The 17,015-nt window shown below is 44.1% G+C and overlaps 1 protein-coding gene across 2 annotated transcripts in view; it reads left to right on the forward strand.

Moving 5' to 3' along the window:
* Positions 1–303: 303 nt before the first annotated feature.
* LOC122559455 (aldo-keto reductase family 1 member D1-like) overlaps positions 304–17,015 on the forward strand; it is a 29,598-nt gene continuing 12,886 nt past the window's right edge. The window contains exons 1-5 of one of the 2 annotated variants that reach the window (XM_043708908.1): positions 305–466; positions 2,349–2,516; positions 3,262–3,378; positions 5,426–5,503; positions 14,836–14,958. In XM_043708908.1, the coding sequence (XP_043564843.1) occupies positions 374–466; positions 2,349–2,516; positions 3,262–3,378; positions 5,426–5,503; positions 14,836–14,958 (579 nt within the window). In that variant the 5' untranslated portion in view covers positions 305–373. Of the gene's footprint in view, positions 467–2,348; positions 2,517–3,261; positions 3,379–5,425; positions 5,504–14,835; positions 14,959–17,015 lie in introns of both variants that reach the window. The other variant, XM_043708909.1, reaches the window with a different exon arrangement.

A 17,015-nucleotide genomic window follows, 5' to 3' on the forward strand; every position in this document is an offset into this window, starting at 1 on the left:
AATCTTTGTGTTTGAGGTGGTAAATGGGTTGATGTAAAGACTATCTTGTCATTGGCAGCTACGTGCAGGCAGGTGTGGGAGGACGAGTTTACCCATGGTGCTGTAGGTGAATGTGCTGTTAGCATCCACTTGTGTTGTCATGAGGATGAGCAGTTGACCAGGCCTGGACTTTCTTGCTTTCTATGCATCCATTTAGCAAAGTTTAAAAGCCGCTTGAATAAATATGTTAAAGCTACTAGATGAACGCAGAAGGCAGACAGTTAACGGTGATATGTTTATCCAGCATTTACAGTTAGTCCCTCCCTTTTTTGTTCCCTGTGGGTGCTTGCTGCTGTAAACAAAGTCGGATTTTGGACTGGAACCTGGAACCGAAATGGATCTAACACCACAAAACCATCGAATTCATTTAAACGACGGAAATAGCATTCCGATTATTGGGCTGGGAACATACTCTACACCCAAAACAGTAAGTGTGTCTCTTCTATTTTCAATCTGCCTCCGATGTCTGTGACTTTCTTTATTGGTCTCGCTCTCGAAAGCTTGAACATTGCCCCGTCATCAAGTGAACGTTGTTTAGCACAGCACAGAGTAACTGGTTTGGATTGTCACTCCGCAGACAGGAATAAAGCCAGGCAACTTTCCAGCTCACTGAGCCCCTGCCTAGAATGAAATGACCCCGAATGGCCAGGTTTTCACTCTCTGGGCTGGTGGGGCTGCGGGTCGGAAGCAGAATAATGGGTAACCAGAGTCGGGTGGATGATAATTATTAGCAGAGCGTGTGCTGCCAGTGCACAGCACTGAGTCTCCAGTGTGCCCCTCCACACACACATACATCCTGACAAACATATACACTCAGACACACATACACTCAGAAAGGCATTTATAAACACATTCAGACAGACATATATACACACACTCACAGACACACACTCAGATAGACATATATACACACTCTCAGACACACATATATAAACACACTCAGACAGACATATATATACACATTCACAGGCACACACTCAGATAGACATATATACACACTCTCAGACACATATATAAACACACTCAGACAGACATATATACACACTCACAGGCACACATATATACACACACAGACAGACATATATACACACACTCATAGAACATAGAAGAATACAGCGCAGTACAGGCCCTTCGGCCATCCACACTACCAAGTATCCGACCGTTAGCCCAGTACCCCATCTTTTTATTACTCTTACTTTTTATATACACACACTCAGGCACACACTCAGATAGACATATATATACACATTCACAGGCACACACTCAGATAGACATATACACACACTCTCAGACACACATATATAAACACACTCAGACAGACATATATACACACACTCACAGGCACACATATATACACACACTCACAGGCACACACTCAGATAAACATATACACACACTCAGACAGACACACATATATCCACCCACCCAGGCACAGACAGACATATATACACACACTCACAGACACACGTACACTCAGACGCCTGCACAGGTACATAAACTCATACACACACTGAACACACAGGAACACGCAATCACGCACGCATGTACATTCTGCCAAACACACATACTGACACACACAGGAACGGTTATACTCCACCTGGGCTTTGATCAAGTATTCAGAAAGGCGCTGCACCTCTCCCCTGTTTTCATATTGCAGCCCCATTTCTGGTTTCTAACGCGGTGTCAACTCTGAGATGTGAAGCCATGTGAAATATTAACGGCCAGAAAGTGTGCTCACTGGACAGACTCTGTAATTGGCCTGGTCGTGGAAAAATTCCAGCAGAAAACTGAATTTGTGCAGTTAGACAAATTTGCTAGTTTGCGGTTTAATCAGTATTATAATGGTCATATCTGAATTGAAACATAGTCAGTTTTCCTTCAATAGAATCTCGGGCTGGCTTCTCGAATCTAGAATTTCGACGAAACGTTCATAAACGCAAAGCAAGCCCGAAAAGAACTGCGGATGCTGGAAATCAGAAACAAAATTGCTGGAAAAAACCTCAGCATCCGTGTGAAGAAAACAGAGCTAAATGTTCAGGTCCAGTTTCCAGTCCTGGAGAAGGGTGACTGATATGAAACTTTGGCTCTCGTTCCTCTGCACTCACATGGGTCTCTGTCCAGTGGTAATGAAGTGAGAGGAGAGAGGTACCGGTAGGTGTGATAGCAGTAATCTGACAGCAAGTGTTGCTCTGGGAAGGCTTGGGCTATTAAGCTGGCTGGAAATGTGATAATATACTGAGCTTTGTATGTTAAAACAGCTTATAAATTGTGCTCTGAGCACTGTCCCGTTGCTTTTTTTTCTGTCATAGACTGCCAAAGGTGCGTGTTATGAAGCGGTAAAAATCGCGATTGATGTAGGATACCGACACTTTGACGGAGCCTTGGTTTACGGTAACGAAGATGAAATCGGAAGAGCCATTCACGAGAAGATTGCTGACGGTACAGTGACACGTGAGGACCTCTATTACTGTGGCAAGGTAATTCAGCTTCTCCCTCTCCCTCTCTCTGTCCACATCTTTACTTGGAGCTGCTGACCACCGGTTTGTTTTGGTTTCACACACATCCTGCATTTTGACATTTGCCTCCAGGTATTGACCATTACTCAGCTATTCAACTCCGCGTGATCGCAGAGAGTTTGATCTTAATCTCAATTGGCCTCCTGCACTCACCTGCAATCGCACATTACCTTGCACATGCACAGACCCGGTGTATACATCCACATGTAAACACACAAAGCCATATACACACATGCTGTTAATATAACAGAACAACCTCACACATACAGGTAGTAAGTTACAAATCACACAACACCAGGTTCTAGTCCAACCGGTTTCATTGGAAGCACACTAGCTTTCAGAGACCTGCTCCTTCATCAGGTGGTTGTGGAGGGCACCTGACACCACACCCAGCTGATGAAGGAGCGTCGCTCCGAAAGCTAGTGCTTCCAATTAAACCTGTTGGACTATAACCTGGTGTTGTGTGATTTTTAACTTTGTACACCCCAGTCCAACACCGACATCTCCAAATCATGCAGGTAGTATGCATTTGTACGCGCACACACAAACACACATGCATTCACACAAACTCACAGCTCACTGCACTGGTATCCATGCTGTTTGCAATCGACAGTTGGAACTGTGAATGTAATTGCAGTAATAGAAAAGGTTGTGAAGTCTTCAAAAACAGATTGTCAGCTGCTTCAGTTTGACTTTACACTTTCAGCTGTGGAACACCTTTCACCCACCGCAACTGGTACGATCCAGCCTGGAGAAATCCCTCAAACTGTTGAAGTTTGATTACATCGACCTGTACCTTATTGAGCTTCCATTGGCATTTAAGGTGAGTCAGTGCCCTCCTTGGTGTTGCTTTTTCACTGCTTTTCTTCTTGAACTGCCCCTAATGTCTTGCTATCTCATTGACCATGCTGTCTCTTATTGCTGTACAGTTTCTCAGGCATTTGCTGTCCTCCACCACCTCATCCAAATCTCCATTCTTTACTGGTCATTCTAGATACTGAGCATCAGCAGGCACTTCAACTACTGGAGGCTGCAGTCAATAATCCCTGCACCAGAGACTCAACAGGGATCCATCAATTGTGATCAGGAACAGGAATGCACCCTAAATTCTTGTTGCTCTCTAGGTGCTGAGTCAGAGGGTTTTGTACCATAACAATTGAAGTATTGTGAGAAACGAAGCTCACTGCCAAATAATTTTAGTCTGAGTCAAACTCCGAAGCAGTCTTTATTCGTACGTTCTTGCAAGAGCGAATGTCACACAAAAGTAGGCAGTTGCATTGCTCTGTGCAGCTACTAATCTAATCAGTTGACTACATCTGTTTGTGGAGAAAGTGAGGACTGCAGCTGCTGGAGATCAGAGCTGAAAATGTGTTGCTGGAAAAGCGCAGCAGGTCAGGCAGCATCCAGGGAGCAGGAGAATCAACATTTCGGGCATGAGCCTGAAGAAGGGCTCATGACCAAAACGTCGATTCTCCTGCACCTTAGATGCTGCCTGACCTGCTGCGCTTTTCCAGCAACACAGTTACATTTGTCTGTGGCCTGTTGTCAGCGTGCAACCCCCCCTTAATAGCTGAGTCTAATTACTTCTGCTGACACAACAAAGTCTTTATGACTTCTGAGTACATGACTTCTGCAGAAGTAACACTTACACACATTTTCCACAGTATGGAATATTTTATCGTATTATAACTGTCCCTGTCCCACTCACAGTTTGTTCTGACGAAGATGTATGCCAGAAAAGGCCACACAGTTCCTGATTGGCTGGATCCATTGAGAGGGCAATAAATAAAAAGCTGGGACACATTAATGTGTAATAACAATGAGGAACTGTCACATCAGGGTCTGATGGGGAACTGTCACATCAGGGTCTGATGGGGAACTGTCACATCAGGGCCTGATGGGGAACTGCCACATCAGGGTCTGATGGGGAACTGTCACATCAGGGTCTGATGGGGAACTGTCACATCAGGGCCTGATAGGGAACTGTCACATCAGGGTCTGATGGGGAACTGTCACATCGGGGTCTGATGGGGAACTGTCACATCAAGGCCTGATGGGGAACTGTCACATCAGGGCCTGATGGGGAACTGTCACATCAGGGTCTGATGGGGAACTGTCACATCGAGGTCTGATGGGGAACTGTCACATCAGGGTCTGATGGGGAACTGTCACATCGGGGTCTGATGGGGAACTGTCACATCAGGGTCTGATGGGGAACTGTCACATCAGGGTCTGATGGGGAACTGTCACATCAGGGTCTGATGGGGAACTGTCACATTAGGATCTGTCTCAAAAGCTGACGTGTAAAATAAAGAAGTCATCTCCTTGTCTCGATGTGATAAGGACTGCTGCTTCTTCTCCACACGAAATCTGCAGGCTGCTGCTCATCTCTTCACATTCACTTCCCATTATCCTATCTCTCAGAACATGCTCAGGAACAAGCTTGCTGTTTAAAAAGTCCCTAGTCCATTAACATGCCCTACAAGTGCCTAAGGTTCATAGGAATCATTCCAATGAAAGAATTGGTCCTCAGCCCTCTCTCCTAAGACTGTGTGCTGAGTGCCCTGATCATTTTGCTTTGTTTTTCAGATCTCAGTCTCTGGGTCCAGCTGATTGTCACAGATTCCTGTAGATTCCTCTTGCAATGGTTCATTCTCTGGTATTGCCCAGAGATCTAATCACCTATTTAACCAAATCTCTTTGAGCAAGGTTTTAATTATGTCTTAATTTCTTCTTCATCTTTCTTGCTGTCATATTTAGTTTTATAACATCCCCATAAAGTATGTGATGAGTTTACATTAGGGGTGCTATATAAATGCAAATTGCTGTTGTTGTCATTTCTTTTAACTCTTTGCAATTACCCATTGCAGCCGGGAGATGTGTTTTATCCCCGTGATGAAAATGGGAAGTATTTGTATCATCCAACTGACCTGTGTGCTACCTGGGAGGTAAGCTGGGAGTGTCCTATCTTTACACCATCCAAATAATACACTCTGCTTCTTGCTGAGGACTCAAAAACTGGTCAGCATCAAACAAGAGAGTCACAGCCTAGTTAATGCATTGTGAATTAATTGACAAACTTTTACATGTCTTGCCCAATAAGACTCAGTGCAGTAAATGAAAGCTTGCTGTTGTACTGATATCAGGTTTAATTCCGTTAAGCATCGAGTAGGCAATGGCCTAGTGGCATTATTGCTAGATTACTAATCCTGAAACTCAGCTGGAGATCTGGGTTCAAATCCCGCACAGCAGATGGTAGAATTTGAATTCAACAAAAAAAATCTGGAAATAAGAATCTACTAATCATTGTGATCCACTGATCACAAAATCATTGTCAATTGTCAGAAAACTCATTTGGTTCACTAATATATAGTCAGGATGGAGTTGCTCCAGGAGTCCACAACATTGAATCCAGACCCCATGAAGTCTTATCGCTTCAGGTTGACAATGAACAAGGAAACCTCCTGCTGATTACCACGTACCGTCCTCCCTCGGCTGATGAATCAGTCCTCCTCCATGTTGAACACTGAGGATGGCAAGGGCACAGAATGTCCTCTGGGTGGGGGATTTCAATGTTCACCAGCAAGAGTGGCTCAGCAGCAGTCCTACAGATGGAGCTGGTTGGGGACATAGCTGTTGGATTGAGTCTGCGGCAGATAGTGAGGGAAACAACAGGAGGGAAAAACATACCTGACCTCACCCTTATCAATCTGCTGGCTGTAGATGCATCTGTCTATGACAGTATCAGTAATAGTGACCACCACACAGTCCTTGTGGAGTCAAAGTCCCACCTGCACATTGAGAATAATATCCATTGTGCTGTGTGACACTATCACTGGGTTAAATGGGAAAGACTTTGATCAATACTGGGCATCCATGAGACTCTGTGACCAACAAATGCAGCAGGATTGTACTCCAGCACAATATGTAACCTCATGGCCCAGCATATCCCCCCCACTCAACCATTACCATCAAGTCAGGAGATTAACCCAGGTTCAATGGAGAATACAGGAGAGCATGCCAGGAGCAGCACCAGGCATACCTGAAGATGAGGTGTCAACCTGGTGAAGCCACCAAGCAGGACTACTTGCATGCTGAACAGCATAAGCACCAAGTGACAGACGGAGCTAAGTGATCCCACAACCAACAGATCACATCTAACCTCTGCAGTTGTGCCATTTCCAATCGCGAATGCTGGTGGACAATTAAACAACTCACTGAAGGAGGAGGCTCCACAAATATCCCCCTCCTCAACGATGGAAGAGCCGGGCACATCAGTGCAAAGGATAAGGCTGAAGCTTTCGCAGCAATCTTCAGCCAGAAGTACCGAGCGGATGATCCATCTCAGCCTCCTCTAGTGGTCACCAGCAATATAGATACAAATCTTCAGCCAAGTCGATTCATTCCATGATATCAAGAAATGGCTGGAGGCACTGGATATTGCAAAGACAATGGGCCCTGGTAACAGTCCGGTAATAGTCCTGAAGACATGTGTTCCAGAACTTGTCACTCCCCTAGCTAAGCTATTCCAGTAATTGCCCAAGCATGTCCTGTACACAAAAAGCTGGACAAATCCAACCCAGCCAATTACTGCCCCATCAATTTACTCTGGATCATCAGTAAAGTGATGGACTGTGCAATCAAGCAGCACCCGCTCAACAATAACCTGCTCAGTGACGCCCAGTTTGGTTTCCGCCAGAGGCACTCAGCACGGGACCTTTGCCCAAAAATGGACAAAAGGGCTGAATTCCAGTGGGGAGGTGAGAGTGACAGTCCATGACATCAAGGAGTGTGGCATCAAGAAGCCCTAGCAAAACTGGAATCAGTGGGGATCAGGGGGCAAACTCTCCAGTGGTTGGGGTCATACCTGGCACATAGGAAGATGGTCGTGGTTGTTGGAGGTCATTCTTTTCAGCTCCAGGACCTCTCTGCAGGAGTTCCTCTGGGCAGTGTCCTCAGCCCAACCATCTCCATCTGCTTCATGAATGACACCACCCTCCCAATCATAAGGTCAGAAGTGGGGATGTTTGCCGATGATTGTGCTACGTTCATCACCATTTGCAACTCCTCAGACATTGAAACAGTCCATGGTCAAATGCAACAAAATCTGGACAATATCCAGGCTTGGGCTGACAAGTCGCAATTAACATTCGGGTCACACAAATGCCAGGCTATGACCATCATGAATAAAAACAATCTAACCACCACCCCTGGTATTCAAAGGTGTTACTATCACTGAAACCCCACTACCAACATCCTGGAGTTATCATTGACCAGAAACTCAATTGGGTAAAAACAATGACTGCAGATGCTGGAAACCAGATTCTGGATTAGTGGTGCTGGAAGAGCACAGCAGTTCAGGCAGTATCCAATGAGCAGCGAAATCGACGGTTCGGGCAAAAGCCCTTCATCAGGAATAAAGGCAGAGAGCCTGAAGCATGGAGAGATAAGCTAGAGGAGGGTGGGGGTGGGGAGAGAGTAGCATAGAGTACAATAGGTCAGTGGGGGAGGAGATGAAGGTGATAGGTCAGGGAGGAGAGGGTGGAGTGGAAAGGTGGAAAAGGAGCTAGGCAGGTCGGACAAGTCCGGACAAGTCATGGGGACAGTGCTGTGCTGGAAGTTTGAAACTAGGATGAGGTGGGGGAAGGGGAAATGAGGAAGCTGTTGAAGTCCTGGGCCTCCTTCACCGCTGCTCCCTCACCACCAGACACCTGGAGGAAGAACACCTCATCTTCCGCCTCGGAACACTTCAACCCCAGTTTTTTGAAAATGTATTCAGGAAACATTCATACTTTATTCATGTTCTTAACATATCATTGGTCAATCTCTGACAATTATCAGTCAGAAACTGAACTGCCTTCAATGATTAAATGAAGCAGTCAGGAAATTCACCATTTGCCAGATTTCAAAATGGCCTCATTATTGAACACTCAGTCAATATAATGGACAGACTATATACAACAAAGGGTGAATACATGTTTGTCTTTTAAAATACAATGCAATGTACTGTCTAAGTCAAAGGGGAGATCCTTAAGATGATGAAAACAAATCTGAGGAAGAGGATGATTTTGTCGGGTCACTGGGAACGGGAATTCCCTGGTAAGGCATATGTCTGGTGATTATACAGTATTTATTCAAACTAATAACCAAATTGAGGTCAATTCCTCATGATTATATGGAATTAGTTGCAAAATCTAACACTCGGAGTAGCTGGTGGGAATAAATGTTGCACCTGATACGATGTATCCTTGCCGCCGGACCAGGAGACCTGAGTTCAAGTCTCACCTGTTCAGAGGTGTGTAATAATATCTCTGAACAAGCTTGTTTGGAAATATCGATATTATACATTGTGTGTTTGTGATGGTGGTCCTAAGCAACAAGACGTGTTGGGGTTGAGTTAAAGCTAAATAATGAATGATTGATTTATTGTCACTTGCATTCACTGCAGTGAATAACAGAGCAAAATACAGTGAAAAGTATCACCATTCACCACAATCCAGTGCCGTTTGAAATGTTTAAGGATAAAAGTTATCATTGAATGATAGTCCTGAGCTGACTCATCAACATTGCCTGTGCCTCCACCCCTCCACTACCACCTTGTCGCTGCCCGCGCTAGCCCTTTAATGTGTAGGAGTTGCCACACTTTAGGCACCATCTCTTCGCCGCTGGAGCCACCTCATCACGCTTTTGTCAATACCAGACCCTGTGTTAGACCCACGCTCATTCCACAGCCAGGAGTCCCCAGCTCCTTTGGTGCCTCAGTGACACCAGGAATCTTGGCTCTGTACATACCATCACTGTCGCTTCCGCAGCCGCAGCCTGCAGTCCCCACTCTGAGCCAACTGCATCTGGGAATCTCTGGCCCGACCAGGCCGCTGTTGCCGTCTTGCTCTGGCTGCCTTCCTCCAAGATGTCACCCTGCCAACACCGCAGCCTTGAAAAGACTGCCATTGCCACTGCCGATCGCTGGAGGAAGCTTTGCCCCTGCCGCCACTGCCTCCAAAACCGTGAGGAGCCGTGTCCAATGCTGCCTCCAGACAGCGGGATGAACCATCATTCCATGCACAGCCAGCTGTAGCAGCTGGACCGATTTTGGCTACTAACCTGCAGAAAGCTGCAACGAAAATAAAATAAAATGAAAGAACGACATGAAAAAGAGCAGAGGGAAAAAAAGATAACATATGAGAATTTATGAGCCCCAGGCAACCGACCACATGCTACTCCATTGCCATCTTGAGGTTGTAAATAGTGGGAATGTGAGTGACTACGCTACATATCCACAGATCAGTTGTAACTCAGGTGCGTGAGGGCTCTAATGGATGTATGGGTGCAGCATTTGCAGAACATGCAGAAATAGCTACTGGCCCATTTAAATACTAATAGCCTGTTCAAGAAGGTAGCCAAAAAGTGAGGTTCCTAGACTGATAAAATGTGTTGAAAGAATGGAGAATAATAAACCACAGTTCAACTGCTGATTCTGTGTCCACAAGCAACCCTTGCATCTGAAAGCAATCATATACTGGGGAAACAGATGTTGAGGGGTGTCCTGAAAAATATTATCCCTTACCTTTAGAAGCAAAATGAATAACTCCACGTGATGTCTCGTCATGAAGTCACCCTTCATTTACTTGGTGCATAGTAAAAAACACTGACCCAGCTAGCACAGAACTACCTCCTAGAATGAACAGAACCTCTGACACTCCTGTTTGTATCTGTCAGCAAGGACTCCCTAATTTGACCAGGTTAACAACCCCAGTCATGGAACTCATATTCTGTGAGATCCATTTTTCTGACATTGCTCCAATCACTACATCCCTCCCCCTCTAAGCCCTGGGACATAGACCCATCCTCCTGTAGTTTCTCCTGCCTCAGATACTGGTGGCATGTACCATGCCATAGCCCACCTCTTGCACCCGAAACATCTGGGAAGAAATTCTTCTTCAGGTGGCACAGGCACCTGTGTCTTTCTAGGCCTTGGAGGTTTCTTCAAGGTGAGGTGGATGGAGAGCATCTACAGGCTCTGACAACCTCGCTAGAAATTCTGAAGGGGCCAGGTTTTTTTTTGCTCTTGCCCCATTTGCGAGGCTTCAGCTTACCTATTCAGGACTGTCTCTCCTACCTGAATTTTGTACGTCATGGGACCTTATCCATGTGGGGCCATTCCCATGGTTTTGACACCAAATCTCATCCCCTGAAGTAAACTGTCTCTCACACTTAGAGGAGTCTTATGTCTAGCATTAGCACTCCTGATGCTGTTACACCCTTTCTCCCAGGTCTGGGAAGATCAGGTTTAACTTGGTACGGAGTTTTCTCAACATTAGCAACTCTGCTGGAGCTGTCCCTGTAGTTGCATGAGGGGTGGTCCTATAATCAAACAGGAACCAGAATGGTTTGGTAATGGGTGAAGTTATAGGCTGTTTCTTTAAGCATGCCTTCCAAGTATGGACTGCTCTTTCTGCCAGACATTGGACGATAGATGATATGGATGTGTCCTTGAATGCTGAATGCTATTTGAATTTAGGAAATGCTCGAATTCACTGCTAGTCAATGATGGCCTGTTGTCTATGACCAACAGCTCTGGCAGTCCATGTATTGCAAAAGACACTTGGGACTTTGAAATTGTCTTCCCTCTGTTTGAGGAATTATCTCTATATTCATCCAACCACTTTGAATGAGTGTTCATAATGACTAAAAACATAGAACTCATGAAAGGACCAGCAGAGTCAGTGTGTAATCAAATCCGGGCTTTACCTAGTCATTCCCATGAATGTGGGGGAGCTACTGGTGGTAATTTCTGTCCTTGTTGGCGCTCTGGGAACTGCCCCACCAACCTGACTATGTCAGCAACTCATTTTCATTGCCACTGAAAAAACTCCATGAAAGCTGGTGCATAGTACATGACACTGACTAAGCTCACACAGAATGAACAGTCCTGTTTGTATCTGTCAGCCAGGGCTCTCCGATTGGACCAGGTAACAGCCCCAAACAGGGAACTCATACTCTATAAGATCCGCGTGTTTGACATTGTTCCAATCACTACACAAACAAAATGAAAAAGGTTATTAAGAGTACCAGTAGCTTCTGAAAATCTGGCTCACGTACTTTGGAGAGCCCCTGTTGTGTGAATGGATAAAATGTTCATATTGCTGAGCTTACAACATGTCAAAATATCATTAGTTTTAGCTATCACAGAAGTTTCAAAGTTTCAGATCAGAAGATTCAGGAGCTTGGTTCAAAGGGTGAACAGTTACGCTTAGCAGGCAAACCAAATCTCTGTTCAAGGAAGCCAGGCACTACAACTAAAGTACTATAATTCATGGGTCTTTCTAACTGGGAGACCTTGGAAATAAGAGCTGAAAATATTGTGAAAGGCTCATGTCAGTGGGCTCAGAAAGGGATCATAAAATCATCTTCACTGTCCAAGGAAAAAGAAACTGGTAAAAGTGAGTTAAGAAAAAACTTAGAATTGAGACAGAAGTCTGTGGGCGGCACGGTGGCACAGTGGTTAGCACTGCTGCCTCACAGCGCCAGAGACCCGGGTNTTGGCCATGCTAAATTGCCCGTAGTGTTAGGTAAGGGGTAAATGTAGGGGTATGGGTGGGCTGCGCTTTGGCGGGTCGGTGTGGACTTGTTGGGCCGAAGGGCCTGTTTCCACACTAAGTAATCTAAAAAAAAAGTGAACTTTCTATGGAATTGAGTATCTGAAAAAGGATAGTGTTGGGAAACAGGTTGAAACTTTATGTTTCAATTTATGTTAAGATCTTTCCTACTGTTAATATCCATATAGTCTAGACTTTTTTTCTTTTGTTTACAAAACTTAATTTCTACTAAAGACTGTCTGCAGCCTCATGTTGACATCTTTTAGTGAATATCCAACCGAGTCACCAAAAATTAAACATGCTCTATTAAGCCAAGTTTCCTTCCTAAGTAATATATGAAATAATAAATGAAACACTTGGTTTTGTTTTACAACAGATAGAATTAAAAAGCAGAGAGGTTGTGTTATGTTTGTACAGAGCCTCAGTAAGGCCACTTGCCCATTTTCTGAATAGTTCTGGTCCTCATGGATCGAAAAACATAAAGAAGGTTTAAAAATTAGTTACTGGAAAAATACATGAAATGAAAGGACTATCAGGAAAGGACGTGGCCTCTTTTCTAAGGAAAAGAGCCTGAGGGCATAATTTCTAAGAGTTGTTTAAGGTTATTAATGGGTCAATTGGATATTATTTCACTTGACCAATGTCATATACTTTGACTCAAGGATATGATCATCAGACAAGAAATTCGAAATGTGATCGAAGTCATCTGGGGATGTCTTACATACCGGACTGTACCTTTCTATAGGTTTTTGTGCATCATGTTTAGACGTATTATTAATGCAAAGTGGTCAGGTAGAAAACTCCATAATGTGGAAATGGTGAGCTGATATGGAGTCGAGGAGTCTGGTGCTAGAAAAGCACAGCCGGTCAGGCAGCATCCGAGGAGCAGGGAGAATTAATGTTTCAGGCAAAAGTCCTTCATCCTGATGAAGGCCCACACAATGAATGACTCAGTTTGTAACTGAATAAAATCATTTCACAAGATTCAGACGTGGGATGAAATAGAGGGCGAAGTCCGTATCCCCATGTCCAGTTACCGCGGATTCAGTTAGCTGTAGTTTACCACGGCCCAAATATATTATAGGGAATGTTCCAGAACCAGGAACCAGGAGGCTGCCGGGAAGGTACATTTCCTATTTAAATGAATGGGTTCACACCTATCCGCAGTTTTGGACTTCCACAATAGGTCTTGGAACGTATGCCCCGTGGCAGCTGAGAACTAGCCATTTGGATACAGAAGGTAGAAGACAGAGGGCGGCACGGTGGCACAGTGGTTAGAGACCCGGGTTCAATTCCCGCCTCAGGCGACTGACTGTGTGGAGTTTGCACGTTTTCCCCGTGTCTGCATGAGTTTCCTCCGGGTGCTCCGGTTTCCTCCCACAGTCCAAAGATGTGCAGGTCAGGTGAATTGGCCATGCTAAATTGCCCGTAGTGTTAGGTAAAGGGATAAATGTAGGGGTAAATGGGTGGGTTACGCTTCGGCGGGTCGGTGTGGACTTGTTGGGCCGAAGGGCCTGTTTCTACACTGTAAGTAATCTAATCTAAATCTAATCTAAGTAATCTAAGGGCGGTGGTGGAGGGTTGCTTTTCAGATTGGAGGCCTATGGATCATTCCTGGGTCCATTTCTTTTGCCACTTATATAAATGATTTGGATGTGAACATAGGACAAATGGTAAGTAAGCTTGTCGATGACACAAAAATTGGAGGTGCAGTGGACAGCAAAGAAGGTTACCTCAGAGGACAACATGATTTTGATCAGTTGTGCCAATGGGCTGAAGAGTGGCAGATGGAGTTTAATTTAGATAAATGTGAGGTGCTGCAATTCGGAAAGGCCTGTCATGATAAAACTTATATGCTAACAGGTTAGGTGCTGGGGAATGTTGCTGAAAAAAGAGACCTTGGAGTGCAGGTTCACAGGTCCTTGAAAGTAAAGTCACAGTTAGACAGGGTAATGAAGAAGGCATTTTTTGTTAGTGTACTGAGTATAGGAGTTGGGAGGTCAAATTGGGGCTGTACAGGATATTGGTTATGCTACTTTTAGAATATTGTGTGCAATTCTGGTCTACCTCCAACAGGAAGGATGTTGTGAAATTTGAAAGGGTTGCCAGGGTTGGAGGTTTGAGCAATAGGGAGAGGTTGAAATGGCTGGGGCTATGTTCCCCTGGAGAGTTGGATGCTGAGGGATGATCTTACAGAATTTTGTAAAAACATGAGAGGCATGGTATATAGGGTGAATAGCCAAGGCCTTTTCCCCAGGTTAGCGGAGTCCTAAACTGGAAGACATAGGTTTAAGGTGAGAAGAGAAAGATTTAAAAGGAACATAAGGGGCAATTTTTCATACAGAAGATGGTGTGTGTATACATTGAGCTGCCAGAGGAAGTGTTCGAGACTGATACAATTACAACGTTTAAAAGGCATCCGGACAGGTATATGAATAGGAAGTGTAGGCCAAATGCTGGCAAATGAGACTAGATTAATTTAGGATAGTTCTTTGACTCTATGTCAGTGCAAAAATGAAAGTGAAAATGATTATTATTCAATACGAGAAAATAAAATATTGGAATTACTCATCAGGTCTGCTACATCGGTGAATTGAGAAACAGACTGATCATTTCAGTCCATTTTGAAGTGACGGAATCTGCAATGCTTTGTTACTATATCAGGATTTTTTACTTGCTAGGCCCTGGAAGCATTGAAAGATGCTGGTTTGGTCAAATCAATTGGGGTGTCGAATTTTAATCGCAGGCAGTTGGAGCTGATCCTGAACAAGCCTGGTCTAAAGTACAAGCCAGTGGTAAACCAGGTACTGTCTGTTTCTGACATGTAATCCTTTAGTGCTTCACACTGAGTTATTTCAGCCATTATGGTGAAACCTGCAGTCTGAGGGAGCTCCCTTTGTCTTGGCTGTATGTTTTACCACTTACTTTGTTCACACTGTCATGTGGATATTATTGCTAATCACACCTTGGTCTGTCGCTCTCAGCCTGTAACATCTTATCCTCCTTTGAGTACCTGCCTTCCCCCAAACCTCTGACATCTCATCCAACATCCTATTACTCACCTAAGTATATTGTAAAATTTCTCGCCAAGATATCTTCACTGCTTCCTACCTCCAGCCTCTGCTGCTGAGTGACTCCTCATCCTCGCTGATTCTAATCTCCATTCTGCTCAATATATCCTTTACACCCTCAATCACCTCACGAAGGAGCAGCACACTGAAAGCTTGTGATTTCAAATAAAACCAGTTGGATAGTAATCTGGTGTCGTGTGACTTCTGAATTTGTCCAACCCAGTCCAACATCAGCACCTCCACATCACATTAATGTCCACCTACATTGGCCATCAGGAGCTTCGAGCCTCCACCATCATTTGTAAACTCATGGCTGACCCTCAGTTCCATTTTCTTGCCCCATCCCCATAGCTTTTAACTGCCTTAGATTTCAACAATTCCTACTTCTCTTTATTTTGATCCAAACAGCCCACCCTTTATTCTAAGGCTGAGTCTCCTCATTGCAGACTCTCTAATCAGAGGACAGTCTTTAAACATCTAGCCTTTGGTGCTCTCTCAGATTATTTTATGCTTCAATTAGATCATTCACATACTTCTCTAGGGTACAAATCCATCTCAGTGCAACTCTTATGACAGATAATACTCTCATTCTAGGAATCAATGTCATACCATTTTCTGCACTACCTCTCAGGTAAGTAAAATTCTTCCAAAGCTATGGAGCAAGACTGTACAGAATGTTTGAGGTGTGGTCCCTCCAAACACCTGGACAATTGCTGCAAGACCTCAATTAAAATAAAACAAAGAACTGTGGATGCTGGAAATCTGAAATAAAAATTGGAATTGCTGGAGACATGCAGCAGGTCTGCCAGCATCTGTGGAGAGAAAGCAGAGTTAACATTTCAAGTCCAGTGAGATTCTCCAGAACTGAAGGCTTTGCTTTTAGACTCTGAACTCTGACCTTCTTGATTACTTCCAGTAGGGTGGTTAACTTGCAGGAGGTTGCCAAATCCTTCGAAATACAATATTAAAAGGTTTATCATTTAAAATAGTTTGCATTTCTATGTATAACCTCACACTTGCCAGGATCACGCTCCATCCAACAACTTTTTTACACTCAACTAACGTATATACCCATCTTTAATTCTCAGCAAAATGTGGATATATTCTCTCAGTAATATTAGTTTATAAAGTAGCTAAGGTCTGCACTGACCATATGACACTAATCAGAAACAAGCAGTCAATTGGAAAATAATCCTCTGTTTTCTGCTCTTTAACAAATCCTCTATCTATCCTTAAATATTTCTCTCAACCTTTCCCATAGCACCTTGCCAAATGTTTTGAAAATTGAAATGCATTGGCTTCGCTAGTAGTTACATCCCTCAAAAAGAATCATCCATTTGTGACCCCTGCCTGATCATACGTTGATTTTCTAAGTGTCTTTTGCTGCTGTTTTATTTTGAAGTTTTCTCAATGACTGACACGAGATTAAAAGTGAACAGTAATTCCGTTTGCTGTCTTCTGTTGTCATGTTACATTTGCTAATTTAAGGTTCACTGACACTGTTGTCAATTCTGAGAAATCTACTGCAGCCCAGAATCAGACATCAGACATATTCCTGTCCTTTTTTTTAACAGGTCCATATTGATCTTACATCCTGTCTTCCATGTTTGCATACTTATGGAAGCTCTTTTGTTTTATTCGTCCCTCATTTAAGAAGTATTTTGATGTCACTTTCACAAAGCATACAAGGTTCTGGGCTAAGTGTTGGAAAATGGGAATGGGCTGGTTAGGTGGTTGTCTTTGATTGGTGTGTGCACAATGGGCTTTTTTCTTTACTGTAGATCACTATG

This window comes from Chiloscyllium plagiosum, chromosome 19 (genome assembly GCF_004010195.1).
Source record: "Chiloscyllium plagiosum isolate BGI_BamShark_2017 chromosome 19, ASM401019v2, whole genome shotgun sequence".
Classification (NCBI taxonomy): Eukaryota; Metazoa; Chordata; class Chondrichthyes; order Orectolobiformes; family Hemiscylliidae; genus Chiloscyllium; species Chiloscyllium plagiosum.